Below are 18,454 nucleotides of genomic sequence, written 5' to 3'. Positions count from 1 at the left end.
ACACATAGCTCGGAGATGGCGTGTGCCAGAGGCTGTCTCCAGCAGGCGGCTGGGAGGCATCTTCTGTGGGGGAAGAGGGCTCTGGCATGCGGCTGACAGCCATAATACGCCACACATCTCCAAGGCCAGAAAAGCCTTGACTTGTTTCACTGACTGTGACGAACATGACCCTAGCGACTACAACACTCTACAAGGATAAGGGAGAAATTGTCCATGGCTGAAAGAGCCCCACCCCTCCGTTTTAAATAACACCCCACAGAAAAGCCAACATAACAGAACAAGTGCCTCCTGGACTACAGGGTAGTCTGTAGCCTGGTGGTTTGGTCAGCTTCTGCAGAAAGAGAATCCCCTTAAACAGAGGAGGCAATTGAACCCAAGTGTCCCACATCCTAGATTAGTGCACTCACCACCCAGACCTTGAATAAAAAGCAATTACCACCTCTGCTCCACAGGAGCGTTTTGCGTGGCGTCCAATCCTTTGCAGAGCTGAATCCAACTGCTTTCTCAGCGAAGCTGCAAAATGACACGGATGCAACCATGATTCATGGTCTTGAGGTGATGTGCTGTAATGGCCAGAAACAATACAGGGTTTAACGTTCTGTTAGCCCTCTTGCAGTAACTCAACCCGCTGACAATCCTCACCAAATGAAGATCCCTGAGGAAACAGGCAAAGAAAAACCTAATTCCTGGACTGTAGTTTTAGGCAAACTGTTGTCAAAACTGCTTCATGTGGGTGATACCGAAGGGCTTCTGAGCCATACCGCAAAGCTAGGACTTACATTAGGACTACCTTTACTAAAACTTGGGGCACTTAAAAAGTTTAAGCATGCTCTGGTTATGTCAAATATGAGTTGGAGTTGTCAGACTCGTAGGTTTTGGACTGGGTTTTCCTAGTCCTGCCATGGGCATCTACATTTGTCTATTTTCATCTGGCCTTTACCACTTCTCTGCCTTTACTCTCTGCCTGCCTGCAAACGGAGCGACGCTCCCTTCTACCGCAAGGCTGCTCAGCCAGTGCATCAAAGATCTCCAGGTGACCCACGGCGCGGCATTTGCGGTGTCGGAAGCACCACAGGCTGGGTTATCGTTTCACAGCCTGCAAACAGCCTCGTGCCTGGTGACCCTGAAGCCACGCAGAGACCCAGGGTGGGATTGCTGGGGGCACTGCCAGGCTGGGACTGCCGGTGGGACCCCCCCCCCTCTGGCACTGCCAGGTGGCACTGCCAGGCCGTGATGAGCCGGGCCCCGCAACACCCCCCCGGGGCGCGGGAGGAAAGGGAACGCCGCTGCTCCCATCTTACCGGCAGCGATTGCCTCCTGCAGGGAACGGCACCCCCGCACCCCCGGGCCGCCCCCGGGCCGCGGGGCCCGACCGGGCCGGCCGAGGGAGGGGGGCGGCGCGGCCCCGCGGGGGGCAGCTCCCCTCGGGGCGGGCTGGGGCGCCTCGCCCGCGCCGGCAAGAGGGGCTGCGCCCTCTGACGAGCCCGGGCGATGGGAGGCAGCGCGGCGGGGCGGGGTGACGGCCGCCGCTCTAATAAGGCCGGGGCTGGCGCTGGCCGAGGGCCGCTTGCCTGGGTATCCCCCCCGCCCGCCCCCGAGCATGCAGTGCTTCCCCAGCCTGGTGCTGGCCCTCAGCTCGCTGCTGGGCGCCCTGGCGCTGCTGCAGCTCTCGCTGTACCTCCGGGTGCCGTCCCGCTACGGGAAGCACGAGGAGCGGCTGTGCCGGCCGCGGGGCCGGCTGCCGGCGCGCTGCGCCTGGTTCCTGCAGGAGCTGCCCTCCTTCCTGGTGCCTGCGCTGCTGCTGGCGCTGCGCAGCCCGCCCCGCCTCGAGCCGCTCGGCTGCCGCCTCCTCTGCTGCCTCTTCGGCTGGCACTACTTCTACAGGTACCGCCGCCGGGCTGGGCTCCGGCCCCGCCGCGCCCCCCGCCGCCTGCCCCGGAGCCCCCCCCGCCCCCGGCGCTCCCCGGGGGGCGAGCGGCGGCTGCCGCCCGCTGCGGCCCCCCCGGCGGGACACGGAGGAAACGGTCCCCCGAGGGAAGGTGCGGGAGCGGGCGCGGCGGGGCGGGGCGGGCCGTGGGGCTGGGGCAGGTCTCGGTCGCAGCATCGTTCCCTCCGTTCCGCGGGAGACGCCGTCCTGCCTGCTGATGCCGGCCCGTCCTTCTAATGATGGGAGGGCGCGGGAGCAGCTAACCCGCGCCCCCGGGCTTTGCGGGAGAGGTAGGGCCGGTCGGGTCGGCGTCTCTTCCCCCGTCCTGGCCGCCGGTGGAAGGAGCAGGTGGTACTCGGGTGCTTGAAGCAGAGGAGAGGATGTATGCTTTGCATTTTTAGCTTTAACAAAAAAAAACAAAAAACAAAAAACAAAAAAGAAGCAAAGTTTTGGATGAAACTAATCCAAATATTATGCAAAGGAGCGTGCGAAGTGCTTATGGCGGGCAGGAGAAGCGCAGCACTTGCAGCGCCGGGAGCAGCGCCGGCCGCCAAAGCAAGCCGTGGGAACACGCGTGAGGATGGCCCGAGTGCGAACCCGCCGCGGCCGTGGGAGAGCAAGGACCGACTGCGCCGCGCTGCTGTGCGGTTAGCACAGGGAAAAGCAAAGTCACTGCAGGCTTTCTGTGCCACAACAGAAAAGTTGGTTCTTTATGCTCAATTCGTCATTCCCACTTCACTACCAAAGAACCGATTTATCCTTTAAATTTTTTTTTTTCCTTTCTAGAAACTTTGTCATGTCAGATGTCAATGAATGCGGTAACTCTGATTAATTCTGTATTTTCTGATCAGGACCTCAAAGAAAAAGTAGAGGTTTGACCCACTGTTCGTGAAGTCTTTGACGTGACATAGCTCTACAGTTGTCACCTGGTTGTGCAGGCAGTGGGACTTGATGCTGGAGTATACCACCAGAATGTACCTTCTGAAAGATTGAGCTGAGTGTGTTTTATCTTCACCTCCACTTCCATTTTCTATGGAGTTCTTTCATGAGGAATTTGACTTTTGGTCTCTCTTCATGGAAAAAACTGACTTTTCACAAATGGCAAGTGCATGTGACAGCAGCACATTACACAGTGAAGAGCTACGCAGCTGGTGAGGCAAACTCTTCTGACCTTGTTTGGCATTTTTAACCCCAATTCCTATTTCTATTTTTTCTTTTGCCTCCCAGAAATAAGAAACTTTCATGTAATAATTGATCAGAAATTATTATTTGCAACTGAGCCAAAATCAGTATGTTGAAAATCCAGCTGCAGGATCTCTACAGACAGTTTAGGGATCGAAACTCTAGGCTGTTGTAGATAAATTTAAAACAGAGAATGGTTTAAAGTGCTAAAACACTATGTTAGAGGTATATTAATTATCACTAACATTGTCTTTGCTGCACTAAGTCAGCTGGAGGGCACTACCTGTAATATATTTGGCTCCCAGAAAGCTAGATGTATTAGTTATATATAATTATACTAAATTTAATTTAATGCGTTCTGCTATTCTCAAGAATTTCTGATCATTTCAGGAACACAGAAATCAACAAGCACCACTAGACAACTGAAAGAAATATTACTGTACCAGTATGCATACATCTTTTGGAGTCAGTGGCTTCTTTTTCAACATTACTGCTAGGCTTAGGCAGAAGCACTATGTTTTCACACATTTTCTTTCACAAATGATTTGGAGGTCTTCTCATCTGTGGCTGGAGTATACTTTTTCTCTTGTAAAAATAAAAGCCCTCATTTTAACCAAGTCTGCGCAACAAACAATTTTGTTTCTAATACTGCCTGTTACTCCAGTATTATTCTTCTAGTGTGCAGCTTCTTCTCGTGCAAGCCATTCTGAGATTCTACTGAATCAATTAATACCTGAAATGCCGTATTAAATATTAGTGCTTTTTTGTTATGTAAAAGAGAAAAAAAAAAAAGATATTCGCAGATTAGGAATTTTTCTGGGTGTCACCTGATGCTATGGGAACAGGCAGTTTCTCTGAGGGACCCTTGGTAGAATGATCAATGGTAACAGGGTTGTGGTTATAATTAGAGCCTCATTATTACATAAAAACTTTAACAATCAGCATAGCTTATTGTTATTTACAATTTCTAGCAGTTAGCATAGCTCATTGTTACAGAGAATTTTTAGCAATTAGCATAGCTTGCAGTTAGACGAGAGACTGAATTTCTACTAATTTGCAGAGGTTTCTTATCTAGAATTTCTCTTTACCTAGACTTTTTAGTCACTTGGACCCTTTGCAGATCGGGTCAAACTCTTAATGGTCAGCACGTGATACAATAATTGTAATCTAGACTCAGAATGAAAAGAACATGAGTTACTCACTCAGCCCTCGGAGGCAGAAGATGATGACAGTGGAGGCACCCCTGACCACCGGGGGATCAGCAGCAGTTCCCGTCTAAGCCCACTTGCAGCTGCTGGATTTTATAGGCAGTATCTCATGTGCTGTTACGCGGCCCTGTTCCATAATGGGTGCCACCACATCCTGGCAGCAAAGCTGGTGGGCAAACTGCCTTATCACAAAGTTGAAAAAGGGGGAGAAAGCAGGGGGTGTGTGTGATGCATGATCAGCACGCTTACGTATTATGGCTGTTTGCGTTAGAAAATGGCATTGGGTATGCTAACCGTGTTACGAGGGGTGAGGAGCAGGGGGTACTGGTCACAGTGGATTAGGGCATTTCACTGGCATATAGTATTTGAAAAGAGGTTCAGTACTTTGACATAACTTTATCTTGACATTTTTTTCAGTTTATCATCTTTACTAGAAATAATGTAACAACAGTTTTAAATACTTCCGTGATTAAACTTGACTGCAAGTATAAAGAGTAAAATATACAATTGATCACTAATAAAATTACATTTACTTAATGGATGTAGCCTACTGCAGTTTTTCAGAATTTAAAATTTTGAAGTGAATAAAGCTGTTCCACTTTTAATTATAGAAATATTTTGTTAATCTACTCTTACTTTTACTACTGATCGCCTGACATCTGTATTTAAGCATTCCTTTATGTTTGTATGAAACACAGAAAAGTTTCTTCATATATTGTTGCATAATTTAGTGACTTCTTTCTCTCCACAGGGAAGGTTTTATCATTCCTAATTTTGTCTCATCTATTACACCAAACATGCATGCGGAAGGGAAGTTTTGATTAGAGGTATGCGCAGAAGGACAATACAGTCCATAATGGAGAAACAGATATTTTTAGAGGACCGCTATGCTAGCTGTTCTGTCTTTCTATGTCTTATGATCAGCTGTGCTGCCCCAGTAGCTTGTATTCGACTGAAGTATGCATTTCGGAGTAACTTCAAGTCTTGACCTGAAGACCCCAAAAGATGGAGGATCCATCATTTTCTATGGAGAACCCACTGTTTTCTTTGGTGGTGTAGTCTTCTAAACTCTCACTATCACTTAAACAATGTGTTTAAAATGTCTTGCCTGAATTTGACTAGCCTTGATTTCTTCCAGTGGTGCTTGCTATTTCTCAGTCTGTGCTATTTTAAAGTACTCCTTAGTATCCTGTAGTATTTTCTTACCATGATATCACTTCTACAGTAATCAGATAATCTTTCAATTTTCTTGTACAGACCTGTGATGTCCTCCTTCTGCACCAGTGTGATCCAGATAATACAGGAGCACATGATCATATTTCTGATTAATTAGCTACTGCACATGATATGGTGTTTATGCTGGATTTATGTTTTTATGGTGGATTTATGCCAGGTACGGGGGAACAGACATTACCTGATCTGACACAGAGTTAGAATGGTGTAGACACATGGTACTTCATCCAGCATGAAGTGGTCAGGATAAAATTACCTTTTCATAAATTTAGGAACAGGTTTAAAACAGCAAAATTAATTTGTCCTGCTTTTGCACATGGTGTCAAGTAGCTGCAACATTTTTTAATTCTATCTGAGGTATCCTAAGCCAGATTTATCACGTTGCTGAACCACAGCTGAAGGCCCTCAATGCAAGGTGTTTTTTCCCTGTCAGCTCTCGGATAATTTCTGTGGCATTTTCCTCTCTTTTCCTACATCCACTTTAAAATGAAAACATCAGTGGTGGATGTAGAATACAATACCAGAGTCGTAGTATCATATCTAGAGACAACATCATCTTCCTTTTCCCATATGCTACTCCTGCGCTTATAGATCCGAAGAGTGCTTTTTGTTTTGGAGCCACACTAGGAAGCCCTGTGTTTCCAGGCTACTTTGAGCACCCTGGAGCTGGTGTAACCACGATCGTAACCAAGATTACAGTCTCCCACTCCTTAGGAATGGTTTGTGTTTGTATGGCTGCATTTATTTGATTTTAAAGTCACTTTTCTGTATGTGCTTAATGCTCAGTAATGCTGTTATACCCGCATTGATGTTCACCACTTGCCTAGAATTTGTGCCATGTGCCAGCTTTCAGTGGTGATTTTGTGTTTATTGTCAGGTAATTGAGGAATATGCTAGAGTGTTATAAGGACCACTCTAATCCTCTTCTGGAGACCCCCTGGGCTAATGCTGATGGCTCCTCACTGACAGGACTTTCTTTGTAGGACTCTGGAGCCCCAGGAGCCAGGTCTGGCAGGTGGTGTGCTCCCAGCTAGCCCACTGCTGAAAGGGAAGGGAGTTGATCGTCTGAGTACCAACTGCTGGCCAAAGAGCCAACCCTCCCCTAGCGCAGCCTAATACAAAGATTTGCTGCCTGAGAGGATGCATGCAAGAGGGAGGTGGATGGAGCCAGGAGACCTTCCCCGCTTCCTGCCTCGGCCCCGGAGCAGCAGTCAGCTGCCTGCGGGGAACCGTGACAGCAGTGCGCTCTCCCTCTCTGCCACCACCAGGCAGCAGCCTCCCTCTTTGTGGCAAGCACAAGATGGTGCATTCCCTGAGGCTTTCATGAAGGGCTAACTGCAGGCGGCTGCTGCTGCTGCTTCGGGGTGGAAAGGGAAGGGAGAAATCCCCGGTCGCACTCCCTGCCTCTTTGCTATCCTTAGTTAGCCAGCTCTTCAACTCTCAGTGTGCACTTTATTACCTCAGCACGGTGTGAATTTAATCAAATCCAAACGCTCTATGGTGCTAAGACAAGCATCCTATAAAAATCTGAATTTACCACGTTTGTTTTAGGTAAGCTTATAGCTTCTTTACTTCCATATGGCAGGGCCTGTGATGGTAGGGCCTCCAAAACTGATGGGGTGGGAAGGCAGAGAAAAGGAGGAAGAAAGTGAGAAAACCATTGAATGCCAAGTCTGCCATCTGTATATGCAGTCTCTGTTAAAAGCTGGCCATGAGCTGAAAATGGAGTGGCATAAGATGTATGTACAGGAATACTTCTGAAGATAAATTACTTAAAAAGTATTTTGCTTCAAAATGTAGTTCGTACGAAAGCCTTTCCTGCTAGAGGGGCTCTGCTGGTTAAGGAATGCAGTGAGAATGCCAGGTGAGGACCTCAGGTGGTGAGGAGAAGCGTGTTTGAATCATAGAATACCAGGTTAGAAGTGACCTCAAGAATCATCTGGTCCAACCTTCCTTGGCAAAAGCACACTCTAGACAGGATGGCCCAGCACCCTGTCCAGCTGAATCTTAGAAGTGTCCAATGTTGGGGAATCCACCACTTCCCTGGAGAGATTATTCCAAAGGCTGATCATTCTCACTGTGAAAAATTTTTCTTGTGTATCCAATCGGAATCTCCCGAGGAGTAACTTGTACCCATTACCCGTCATCTTTTCCATGTGACTCCTTGTAAAAAGGGAGTCTCCATCTTCTTTGTAGCCACCATTTACACACTGGAACATGGTGACAACGGCTCCCCTAAGCCTTCTTTTCCCAAGGCTGAACAAATCCAGTTCTCTCAGCCTTTCGTCATGTGGCAGGCTTCCCAGTCCTTTTATCTTTGTAGCCCTTCTCTGGACCCTCTCCAGCCTGTCCATGTCTTTTTTGCATAGCAGGGACCAAAACTGAATACAGTATTCAGGTGTGGCCTGACAAGTGCTAGGTAGAGTTGGATAATGACTCCTTTATCTTTGCTGGTGATGCCCTTGCTGATGCAACCCAGCATCCTGTTGGCTTTCTTTGCTGCAGCAGCAGCACACTGTTCGCTCATATTGAGCTTGTTGTTCATGAGGAACCCCAGGACCCTTTCCCCAGAGGCACTCCCCAGCAGGGTAGGTCCCAGCCTGTGCTGGATTATGTTTTCGCAGGACCTTATACTTGTCCTTGTTGAACTTCATAAGGTTCTTGTTACCCCACTCTTCCAGCCTACCCAGGTCTTCCCGCAGGCTGGCCCTCCCTTCTGGAGTGACCACTTCCCCACTCAGTTTGGTACCATCGGCAAACTTCATCAGGGTACACTAGATCCCATCATCCAGATCACTTATGAAGATATTAAAGGCATTGGGCCCAGTATCAATCCCTGGGGGACCCCTACTTGTGACAGGATGCCAGTTTGAAAAGGAGCTATTTACCACCACTCTCTGCGTGCGGCCTGTCAGCCAGTTCCCCACCCACCACACGGACCACTTGCCTAGACTGTAACGCATCAGTTTCTCTGGGAGGAGGCTGTGAGAAACCATAGCGAAAGCCTTAGATCCAGGTAGACAATGTCCACCACTCACCCCACATCAGCTGAGTAGGTCACTTTGTCATAGAAGGCAATCAGGTTTGTCAAACACGATTTGCCCTTGGTGAATCCGTGCTGGCTTTTCCCAGCCACATGCTTCATTTGACTTGTGGTAGCCCCCAGGAGGATTCATTCCACAACTTTCCCAGGGACTGAAGTAAGACGGTTGGGCCTGTAATTTCCTGGACCCTCCTTTAAGCCTTTCTTGTAGATGGGGGTGACAGTAGCCTTCTTCCAGTTTTCTGGGATGCCCCTCAATCTCCACACCATCTCAAAGATTATGGAGAGCAGCCTCACAACAATGTCGGCCAGCTCTCTTACACCCTTGGGTGGATATTGTCAGGGCCCACTGATTTGTAGGGGTCAAGCTCCTGTAATAGTTCACATACCAACTCTTCCTTCACTGACGGTGGGTCTGTGTTTGCATCAACCTGAATTTTTGTTCCCAAGGCCTGGGGCCCAACGGTGCTGGTAAAGACAGAAGTGAAGGAAGTGTTGAGAACCTCTGCCTTTTCAGCATTGTTGGTCACTAATCCACCTCTCCTGTTTAACAGCGGGCCAATATTTTCCTCTGTTTCTGCTTGTCGTTTATGTACCTAAAGAACCCTTTCTAGTGGTTTTTGACATCTCTCACCAACTTCAATTCAAGATGAGCTTTTGCTTTTCTAACTGCATCTCTGCACACCCTGTCAATGCCCTTGTAGTTCTCAATGGATATTCATCCACGTTTCCATCTCTGGTACACTGTCTTTTGGTTTTGAGCAGACTCAGAAGCTTGCAGTTAAGCCAAGGGGGTCTCTTGCTCCACGTGCTTCCCTCGCCTTTAAAGGGGACAAACTGTTTTTCTGCTTCCAGAAGAGCATTCTTGAAAAACTCCCAGGACTTGCTAGCTCCTTTATCCTCCATGGAAGCTTCCCACAGAATCGCTCCCAACTGAGCTCTGTGCAAGCTGAAGTTTGGTCTTCTAAAATCTAAAACCTCTGTCTTAGTACTAACCTTCAGCATGCTCAGCAGGATCCCAAACTCCACAATATTGGGATCGCTGCAGCCAAAGCTATCATTAACTGAGATATTACAAAGCAGGTTTTCTTGGCTTGTGAGTAGCAAGTCCAGCAGTGCCTCATTCCTGGTTGGCACATCTAACAGTTGTATGAGGAAGCAGTCCTCCACACATTCCAGGAACTTGACAGGTGATGTGTGAGCTGCGGTATTGTTCTTCCAACAAATGTCTGGGTAGTTGAAGTCACCCATAAAAACCAGGTCCTGTTGACCCAAAGCTTGCTTAAGTGACCCAAATATTTATTTGTTGGCCTCATTGTCTTGGTTTGGAGGTCAGCAGCAGATGGATACTGTAAGATCCCCCTTGGAGATCACCCCTTTGGTCTTGACCAAGAGGCATTCCATAGGGCTTCCACAATTGCCATAGCTGACTACTGTACATTCAAGGTTCTCCTTAACACAGAGTGCAGCTCCGCCTCCTCTTCTTCCCTGCCTGTCTTTGTGAAACAGCCTATAGCCATCCATTGCAATCCTCCAGGCATGTGAGCTGTCCCATGATGTTTCAGTTATTCCTATGATATCACAACCTTCTGACTGGACGTGGCATTCCAGTTCTTCCTGTTTGTTCCCCAGGCTGTGTGCATTGGTATGCATACACTTAGGTGGTTGGTCTTCTGGCTCTCATCTTGGGAGGCAGCTAGGGAATATTTGTTGCTGCTCCGGTTGGCCTGGCTTATTCCCCAGTTGGCTGCAATAGCAAAAGCATTGCCACTTTGGACCTCACCCCCCAAGTCCTTCAGTTTAAAGCGCACCTCACCAAGTTGGCCAACCTGTGGCCAAAGGTTACCTTGCCTCTTCTAGATAGGTGGATCCCATCCCTCCCTAACTGGCTATAGTAATCAGAGAATGTCCTATTGTCACAGAAGCCAAAACTCCAGCCATGAAGCCAGAAGTTGATTTGCATTATAGGTCTGTTTCTGGATGCCCTCTTTCCTCTAACTGGTAAAATGGAAGAAAAGATAACTTGGGCACCAATACTTTTTGCTTGCACCCCCAGGACTTCGTAGTCTTCCTTGATTCTACCCAGGTACCAGCTTGCAGTGTCATTTGTGCCCACATGAAAGAGTTTGCTCCATTTCCATTTTGCAAAAACCAAAGGTGGGAAACAAAATATAATCAAATCACAATCATATTCCATATAAACCCTAATGCTGCATTTCTCTTAGAAGTGAGAAAGACAGAGTGGCAAGGGAGCAGATTAGATGCCACCATGCACAGTAGCGGGGGGGAAGGCCTTGTCTCACTGACCTACACAGCTAATCCTCGAGATACTGGTGTAAAATACAGGGTGCTGCATTTGCCCCCTACTCTGCTGCCCATAGTAGCTGAGACACCAGCAATTTAAAGAGGCACTTCAGTTTCAGGTACCACCTCGAGTTACATTTAGTTATTTCTTTTCTTCTCTTGCAACATTGTTTCCATTCAAAACCATAATATTTTGCTCTGTTAGTATATATATATATATAAAAAAGTTGGTTTAATTTCTGAAGTGCACTCAGGTGAATCTGACAGACATTATGTAGGCTGCTTTTTCAGACACAGCTGGTTCCCCAAACGCCTTTGGTAGCAGGTGACCCATGTTTCTACAAACTGACATCTTTCTAAAAAGGTCAGGGAAAGCATGCTTTCATGGCAAAAGAATGGGAAACCACAAGCATTTGAAAACAACATCCTTGCATAAGTTTTTTACACTTCTTTTGGCCAGTTCCTCTCTCTCCTAAACTAAGTTGGGGGGAGAGGAAAAAGACTGTCTTCCCAGGCTCTGCAGAATGTGGCTCAGGTAGTCCCTTTTTAAGCCCACCTGCACTGCCTGGTTAATCAGCATTTACCTGGACAAGCTGGTCATTTTTTCGTGGTGTGCCTACTTGCACACCTATGGATATAAGTAAGAAAAGCAGCTCAGGCCCCAAGAGAGTAAGTCATTTATAAATTGATTTGCTCATAATTTTTAGAGGTATTTTGTATTGGTTCATAAGGAGTTTTAGTTATGTTTTTTGAAAGACGAAGTGGATAAACAGAGAGATTAGATTAAGTCTGAAGTATATCTATATATTTCAAAGTGGTACTCTCCATGCTAATAGTGAATATAATCAAACCTTCAAAATTAAAGTAATTCTGGTCAAGAAGAATTATGATAAAGAAATATTTACAAATTACAAATCAAGAGACTATTCTTAAGTTACACACCCTCTGTGTCTGTCCCTCCCTCTAGATGTTGATTTAAATGTGGCAGGTGAATTGATCAGTAGGGTGATCCTTACTGAATTTGGTTAAATAATTAAATTCACGAACATCTACACCATTTGAACATAAGAGCTGTGTTACTATTTGCTGACCACTCAGCTGACATTGTAATTGTTTTTGGAACTTCTCATAGGTACAATAATAGCAATGAAATTATTTCATAAAAATACTTAATACTAAAACTGGGTTAAAATGTTCAGTGCAGGAAGATGGGAAAAGTCAATTGATAACAAGGAAAATGTATATTTTTTTTTCAAAGATACAAATTCTTTTTAAGACCCAGCTGAATTCTATCTAGCTGTGAACTTTGGAAACATCAATTGCTACTCTATTAATACCTAAGGATGGGGAGAAAGTTTCACCGTTCCTAGAAAGGCGCATCAAAATATGACCTGCAATAACAATGAAAAAAGGTCACATTTGAAGGCAGTTGGTTTTGACCTCCTCCTTCCTAATTGCTCTTTATAAACATGTAATAGAGCAGCAACACCCACAGTCAACTTTTGCCATATGTAAGATAATGTTTTGCTTATAACTGTGCTAGAGTTCACCAACTTCACCCAACACTTTCCATGCTGGGAGACTGCCTCCCAGATATGTCTTTGGAAAATGTCACTGTATCAAGATTGTCCACAAAGAGATGTGTTGTCTCTTAGAGAAAGAGGGTTTACCTGTGAGGGATGGTAAGGAGCAGATCAATTTTGAAGCAGGACCATGCTGGAGCAGATCCTGGAGCAGAGTGACAACCTGCAGCACTTTGACATACTGGTAGATGGGCTGGGCAGCTTTCCTAGAAAGCCAAATCCCCTTGATGTCTGGAAGGCTAAAGAGAGCTCTGAATAAGCTAACCTGGCTACTCAAAACAGTCTAGTCACATTAGCGTGGTCTCCTGCTAGAGATGCACATCAAAAAACCTCTGAACACTGTTGCCTTAAGCAAGCCTTTCAGTGACTCCTGTCACACACCTGGGGCAGGACAATGCATGTGTGTCCATAAAACTTTTGATGCTCCTGTGAACAATGAAGGAGAGGGTAAAAAAGCCATTGTATTTACATTATGCTATTGAGTTCTTGTGTTTGTTTGGTTCTGTTTAGAAGCTTTTTTTTAAAAAAAGGTTCATGTTTTCAAATTTGGCCTGGGCTAAGGTTACTATAGCGTAGAGATATGTCTCTGGCTGTTCCCAGGAAAAGCAATTTAAACTTGGCAGAGTTGTTTCTGAGAAATGCATTTATCTGTTCAAACATAAAGTTTGTCAGCTAACATCTTTAGAGTCTGTCCACGCAGAGCAGTTCCTCTGGTTCATCTAAGGCTATAAGCAGGACTGAAGTGTGTAAGCCTGCAACCCAGCCATGCATTGCCCAGACAGCACTGTAGGGGCAGAGCAGGAGTCCTGGCAGTGTGGATTAGGAAAATACAAGCTGTCTTGAATGCAGAGAAATAAACAACACTGCGAGGCTTACAGTCAGGGCTGGAAGGTGGAAAAAGATGAAAGGGTCAGGTAGCACAAGTAGAATTGTTAAAAACAGCTATGGCAGAAGGTGGGGCAGAAGTAGGAAGAAATGGAAGGGAAAAGGAGATTATGTGAGAGGGCAGTATCAGGGTAAATCCAAGGATCAAGTGATACTTTAATACTGGCTCTTTCTGCGTGTGGAGTGTTCCACTTAGCAACTTTCAGTGTTAGGAAATCTTTTAACACATTTTGGGAGGGAGCAAAGATGACTGTGACTCAGAGTCAGCCCATGGTCACAGTTTTCCTTAGGAAAAAAAAAAAGAGAAGATATTAAGTCCTCTGATAATTTTAATGTGAGCACAAACTCAGGACCTGACCTGGCTGTTTCAAATTCTGTTCCTCTCTGTGTGTATGTATTGCCACAGATGCCATGAGGTCATACAGGTTCAGAAGAAATTTGGATTACTACCTTTCCAAATGTAAGACACTTCAACCAATGTTCTTCAAAATGTGAGCCGAAGGATTTAGCAATTATAATTTTCAGCTTTAACAATTTTTACTACTTTGGAAAAAAATATATGCAGCATTTCTGGCCATTTCAGTTATGAAGAAGACTTTCTCAACACACAACAGCTCTAAACTGCTGCAGAGGTTTATTGCTGGATCTTTCATTTTCTTAGAGCATTTCTTTGCATAGTAACAAATAAGGAAGATGATGACCCAGTGCTGCGCTTCTGGACTCTGTGGACTGTGGTGATATGGTCAAAAATCCTTCTACCATTACCCTGCTGCATGGCGAGAGAAGCACTCTCAGCAGAGGCAAGACTTTGACGGGAGCATCTATAAACCAGAGCTAGAGAGAAACTGGTTTATTTTACAACCTCAGTTTTCTCACAGATTTTTTTTTTTATTACAGCAACACATAGCTTACAATCTCAAACTACTTTGTGTAGTAGAATAATCAACCCAGATGTGTCAAGTCTTGTGCTGAGTGTGAGACTCCTGCAGCTGGCTGTCACCTCATGCACCTGTGTCCTTAGGTCTGTATCTTGGTCTCCCATAGCTCCAAAGCATCTCTCTTGCTCTGTGACCCCCTCTGCCAAACATGGATGCTTGGGCTGACCAGTGAAGCAGCCGGGAGCCTCTTCACTGTGCGTGGGAGCAGTGAGCATGCTGCCTCTGACTCTGAACACATGTTCACAGGTCCCTGAGGGTGGACATGCTCCCCAGCTAGAGACTGGCACCAGAAACCCTCCACCACCAGGTACCTGGCCTGTTCCTCCTTCACACAAACCAATTTCATGGGCACTTGGGAGAGAGGAAACCCAGGAGATCTGCACCTCCCCTCATGTCCACAGGGACCCAACATTACTCTGGAACAGATAGCTTCTATCGCAGCAAGTATATAGATCAATGCTGTTATATGTCTCAATTATGCAAAGAGTTTGTAGTTTATTGAAAAGTGTCACTATGGAGACAGTGCAAAGCCAACGGAATGTGGAATTAAATAGTATAGGAAGTGTGATGTGTTTTCATGTACAGGTCAATATAAACTATGCTAATCCTGTGCCATTGCTGAGTCCTTTCCAGCTACAGGATCCAGAAAAGCTGCTGCCAAGGGAACAAAGACCTGTTAGGAAGCCCAGGAGAAGCAATCTTGTTGCTAAAGATACACAGCCATAACTGCAAAGGGAGAGGGACAAAGGTGAGAGAATTACAATGAAAGAGAGGCAGAGTGCAGTGGTAGGGCAGCGAGAGGGACAACTCCTAACTGAGAAAAAAGCACATGAAGAGCCACAAAGGAGGTGAGAATCTGAAGAAGGAAGGACAAAGAAAGGACAAAGTCAGGAAGGCTGGAAGAGCAAAATGGGGACAGAGCAGAAGTTTAGGCATATAAGAGGAAAAGAAGGAAATACTAGACAGCAGAAAGCCAGAAAAGAGTATTTTAAGGACTATTAGCAACATGTCTTGCAACTCTAGTTGCAACTCTAGAGTCTAGCATACGTTGGTCGGATACAGTCTGACCAGGATTTAGATTTGGAGAGGAATAGCTTACTTTGGTCATTTCTCAGCGCCATGTGGACCACTTATGGAAAATAATTACACTTTCTCTAAGTGTAGTTGTAAGAGCACAGATTTGTGCATCCTTGGATTTTGTACCATTTTTAATGTAGATGCATCCTTTTGTTCTGCTCACACACTCAGCCTCTGTGAACTCTTCGAACCCTCTGCTCCAGTGGAGCAGTGAGCTTTTTGAAGTGCATAGCATAATGTCTGGTTAAGTTACTCTGGCACACATTTTATGCTTTTGGCAGACACCCACAGTTTAGCAACAGGAACAAAGTGATCTGTCTTCATAAATATCAAGTGGTTATTTCTGGAGAAGAAGAGAGTGAGATACCTTGCTGAAATATATGCTTTGGCTGGCTAAGCCTTTGGCACACCATTGCTTAGATAAAACAACAAACATTCTCATAATCTTTAAGTACTGCTGCCCTTTAGATACTATCAAGTAGTAGAGGTAAGAATGAAGCACCATGAGATCTGCACATTTGTCGTGACCACAGTCCATCTAGTTATGTTGACCCTTGTCCCATCCTTTAATCCTCATACAAGTATAAACCTGGACCAAGTTTAGTTAGGGTTTCAGCTGAGATATCTGGCCTGGCATTGAGTTCAGTCTGCAGCCTGAGAAAAAAGTTTTGCTTGTGCTAGTTTTTTTTCTCAGCTAATTCCAGATCTTGTCCCTGTACCCTGGCTTCTCGTCAGAGCCTCTCTCTCACCAAGACAGCTCCAAGTTCCCATTCCCAGACAGTTTCTGGCCACACATAGTCCTCAAATTTTCTTCTCAGTGTTTTGGCCTGTACAGATGAAATTAGCACAGGGGATCACTCCATGAGCTCCCATGCTCTGTAATGACCAAGGTTGCCACAGCCTGGAATTCCAAAAGCTGGGTAAAACACATAGCATAAAGAAAGATTATGAGTCTAAGGACTGTGTTTGTCGTTCCTGATGGACGTTTGTCTGGCCTGTCCTTTCCTCCAATCCTTCAGCTAGTATGTTCCAGTGCTTCTCTGTCCTTCCCTAATGTCTAAGCTGCATTTTCTAGGCAGCTGTTTTGGCCTGTTACTTCTTATTGTGTTCCTGGTAGACAAGGAGAATATTTTACTCCTTTCTTTGTTGCAGCAACTTTTTATACAGTTGTACATTGTTATAATGTCTTCCACTGGTTTTCTCTTAGTTAGCTTAAACAACCCTGAGTCCTTCAGTCTTTCTACATGTCACATTTGCTAGACCACAGTTGTTTTTCTCTGGGCTGCTTCCGCTTTGTCCTTGTCTTTTATACAAGTGCAGAGTTCAGCTTAACACAGTATAATTTAAGTTCCTGTTAAAACCATGCAAAGGGGAAAGATTAGTTCAGGTGTCTCTAACAGCACTCCCATTCCAACACTACATTTTAACATTTCCCTTTTTCACAACAGCCTGACATCATTAGCTCAAGCTCAGTTTGCTACCTACCAGCACTCCCTCTACTATCCAGCCTGTTCTCCAGCTTGTCTTTTACTTTTGGTCAGTCTTACCCAAGTGTAGTATTTTGCCATTTTCTTTATTGAATGAAATATACTGTTTTAAACCTATGAAACTGGTATTTCAAGATTATTGTAAACTCTAGCCCTCAGTCTTGGTGTGCTCAGCATCTCCCCACAGTTGTGCCAGCCACAAACATTAGGAATATTTTTTTTCCCCAGAGGCATATAATTCACAAAAAAACCCAACCGGAGTAGTACCAGAAAAGTCTTTTGCAGAACCTCTCTCAAAAGATCGTTCTAGTTTTAAACTATCCCTTGATATAATTTATCAATGTATTTTGCAGCCACTTAAAATAACATCCTCTAAACCAGGAAACCCCAAGTTACTTATAAGATTGACATGTGAGACAGTGTAAAAAGTCTTACTAAGGTCAAGATATGGGACACTTTCTGCTGCTACTCCCCCTCTCCTATAATATATCCAATTTATGTCAATTCCTTTACTCAACAAACCTATTTTAAGAAAATAGGTTTACCTAAATTAAATATAGAAATGAGTCATGCCTCCTGCTGCTGTAGATACATAGCACTCCCAGTCAAGGAGGCTGTTACAAGTATTAGTGTTTGGCTTTTTAGACAAAAGGTTTAGACAAAGGATCCCGGCTGTGTAGTGCCTGAGGACAAACTGTGGGTCTGTATGGGATGGTACTGATTTCAACAGGGATCTGTACAGAGGACATATTTCCTTTGATCTATCAGCTTCACTTTACCTTCTTTGGCTATGAAGAAGCAAAATATTTTGACACAAATCCCCATCTTTCCAATGAATTTGCAGTTTGGCAGGTGATGGTGAGAAAGATATTAACAGCTGGTTCTGGGCTCTTGCTTCAGTTGCCTTTGGTTATGGGCATTCAATCAATTTTTCCCAATGTTTATTTCAGCTCTCATTCAGATCTCCTTTCCACATTACAAGCAAAAAGGAAGAAATAAGTGGTTAGCTAATAGCAAATATAAATAAAATAATATTTTGTAATTAAGGGTATTTAAAATATATTTGGTGTTTGTACACCAAAATGGAAACATTTGAGAAACAAATATACCAATATATACTGAGTGTAATTTGCTGATGGATTGTAATTTGCTGATGCGACTTGTTAATGCACCAAACCCAACATTTCTGTTCTTCATTTCCCTTTAGAAAATGCATAATGATTGAAGTATAGGGTTTTGTTCCTATACCTGATAAAGCCAGTAGAAAAGATCAGTGCTTTTCACAATTCAATGCCTTTTTTACCAGTGACAAGGAAGAATTCTCCTTTGTTGGTTCTAACTGGATGCTGGTAATCACTGGGAGACACCAGATTTTTCCAGTGACAGCTTCAGAAATAATGGAAGACGAACAAGAGGAGTAAGGAAGTAATTTGTAAACAAACTTGCAAAACACTTTTGAAATCTGCCTGCTGTTGCAGTGAATTTAGAAGAGCAAAAATTTTTGCCTTGGAGCTGAGCCTACACACTTTACTAATTAAAACCAAATAACCATTCTTAGGTCCTGTTCCTTTCCTTTTCCTTCCTTTT

General features: G+C 45.0%; 1 protein-coding gene across 1 annotated transcript in view; it reads left to right on the top strand.

The window, feature by feature from the left end:
- Positions 1-1,575: 1,575 nt before the first annotated feature.
- Positions 1,576-18,454, top strand: part of SRD5A2 (steroid 5 alpha-reductase 2) — a 29,285-nt gene continuing 12,406 nt past the window's right edge. Inside the window, exon 1 of the mRNA XM_064445832.1 lies at positions 1,576-1,884. Within this exon, the coding sequence (XP_064301902.1) occupies positions 1,601-1,884 (284 nt within the window). The 5' untranslated portion in view covers positions 1,576-1,600. The remainder of the gene's footprint in view (positions 1,885-18,454) is intronic.

The sequence above is a fragment of the Phalacrocorax carbo genome, chromosome 3, assembly GCF_963921805.1.
Source record: "Phalacrocorax carbo chromosome 3, bPhaCar2.1, whole genome shotgun sequence".
Classification (NCBI taxonomy): Eukaryota; Metazoa; Chordata; class Aves; order Suliformes; family Phalacrocoracidae; genus Phalacrocorax; species Phalacrocorax carbo.
Note: the sequence above shows the minus strand (reverse complement) of the source record. Positions and strands in the feature narration are given on the sequence as shown.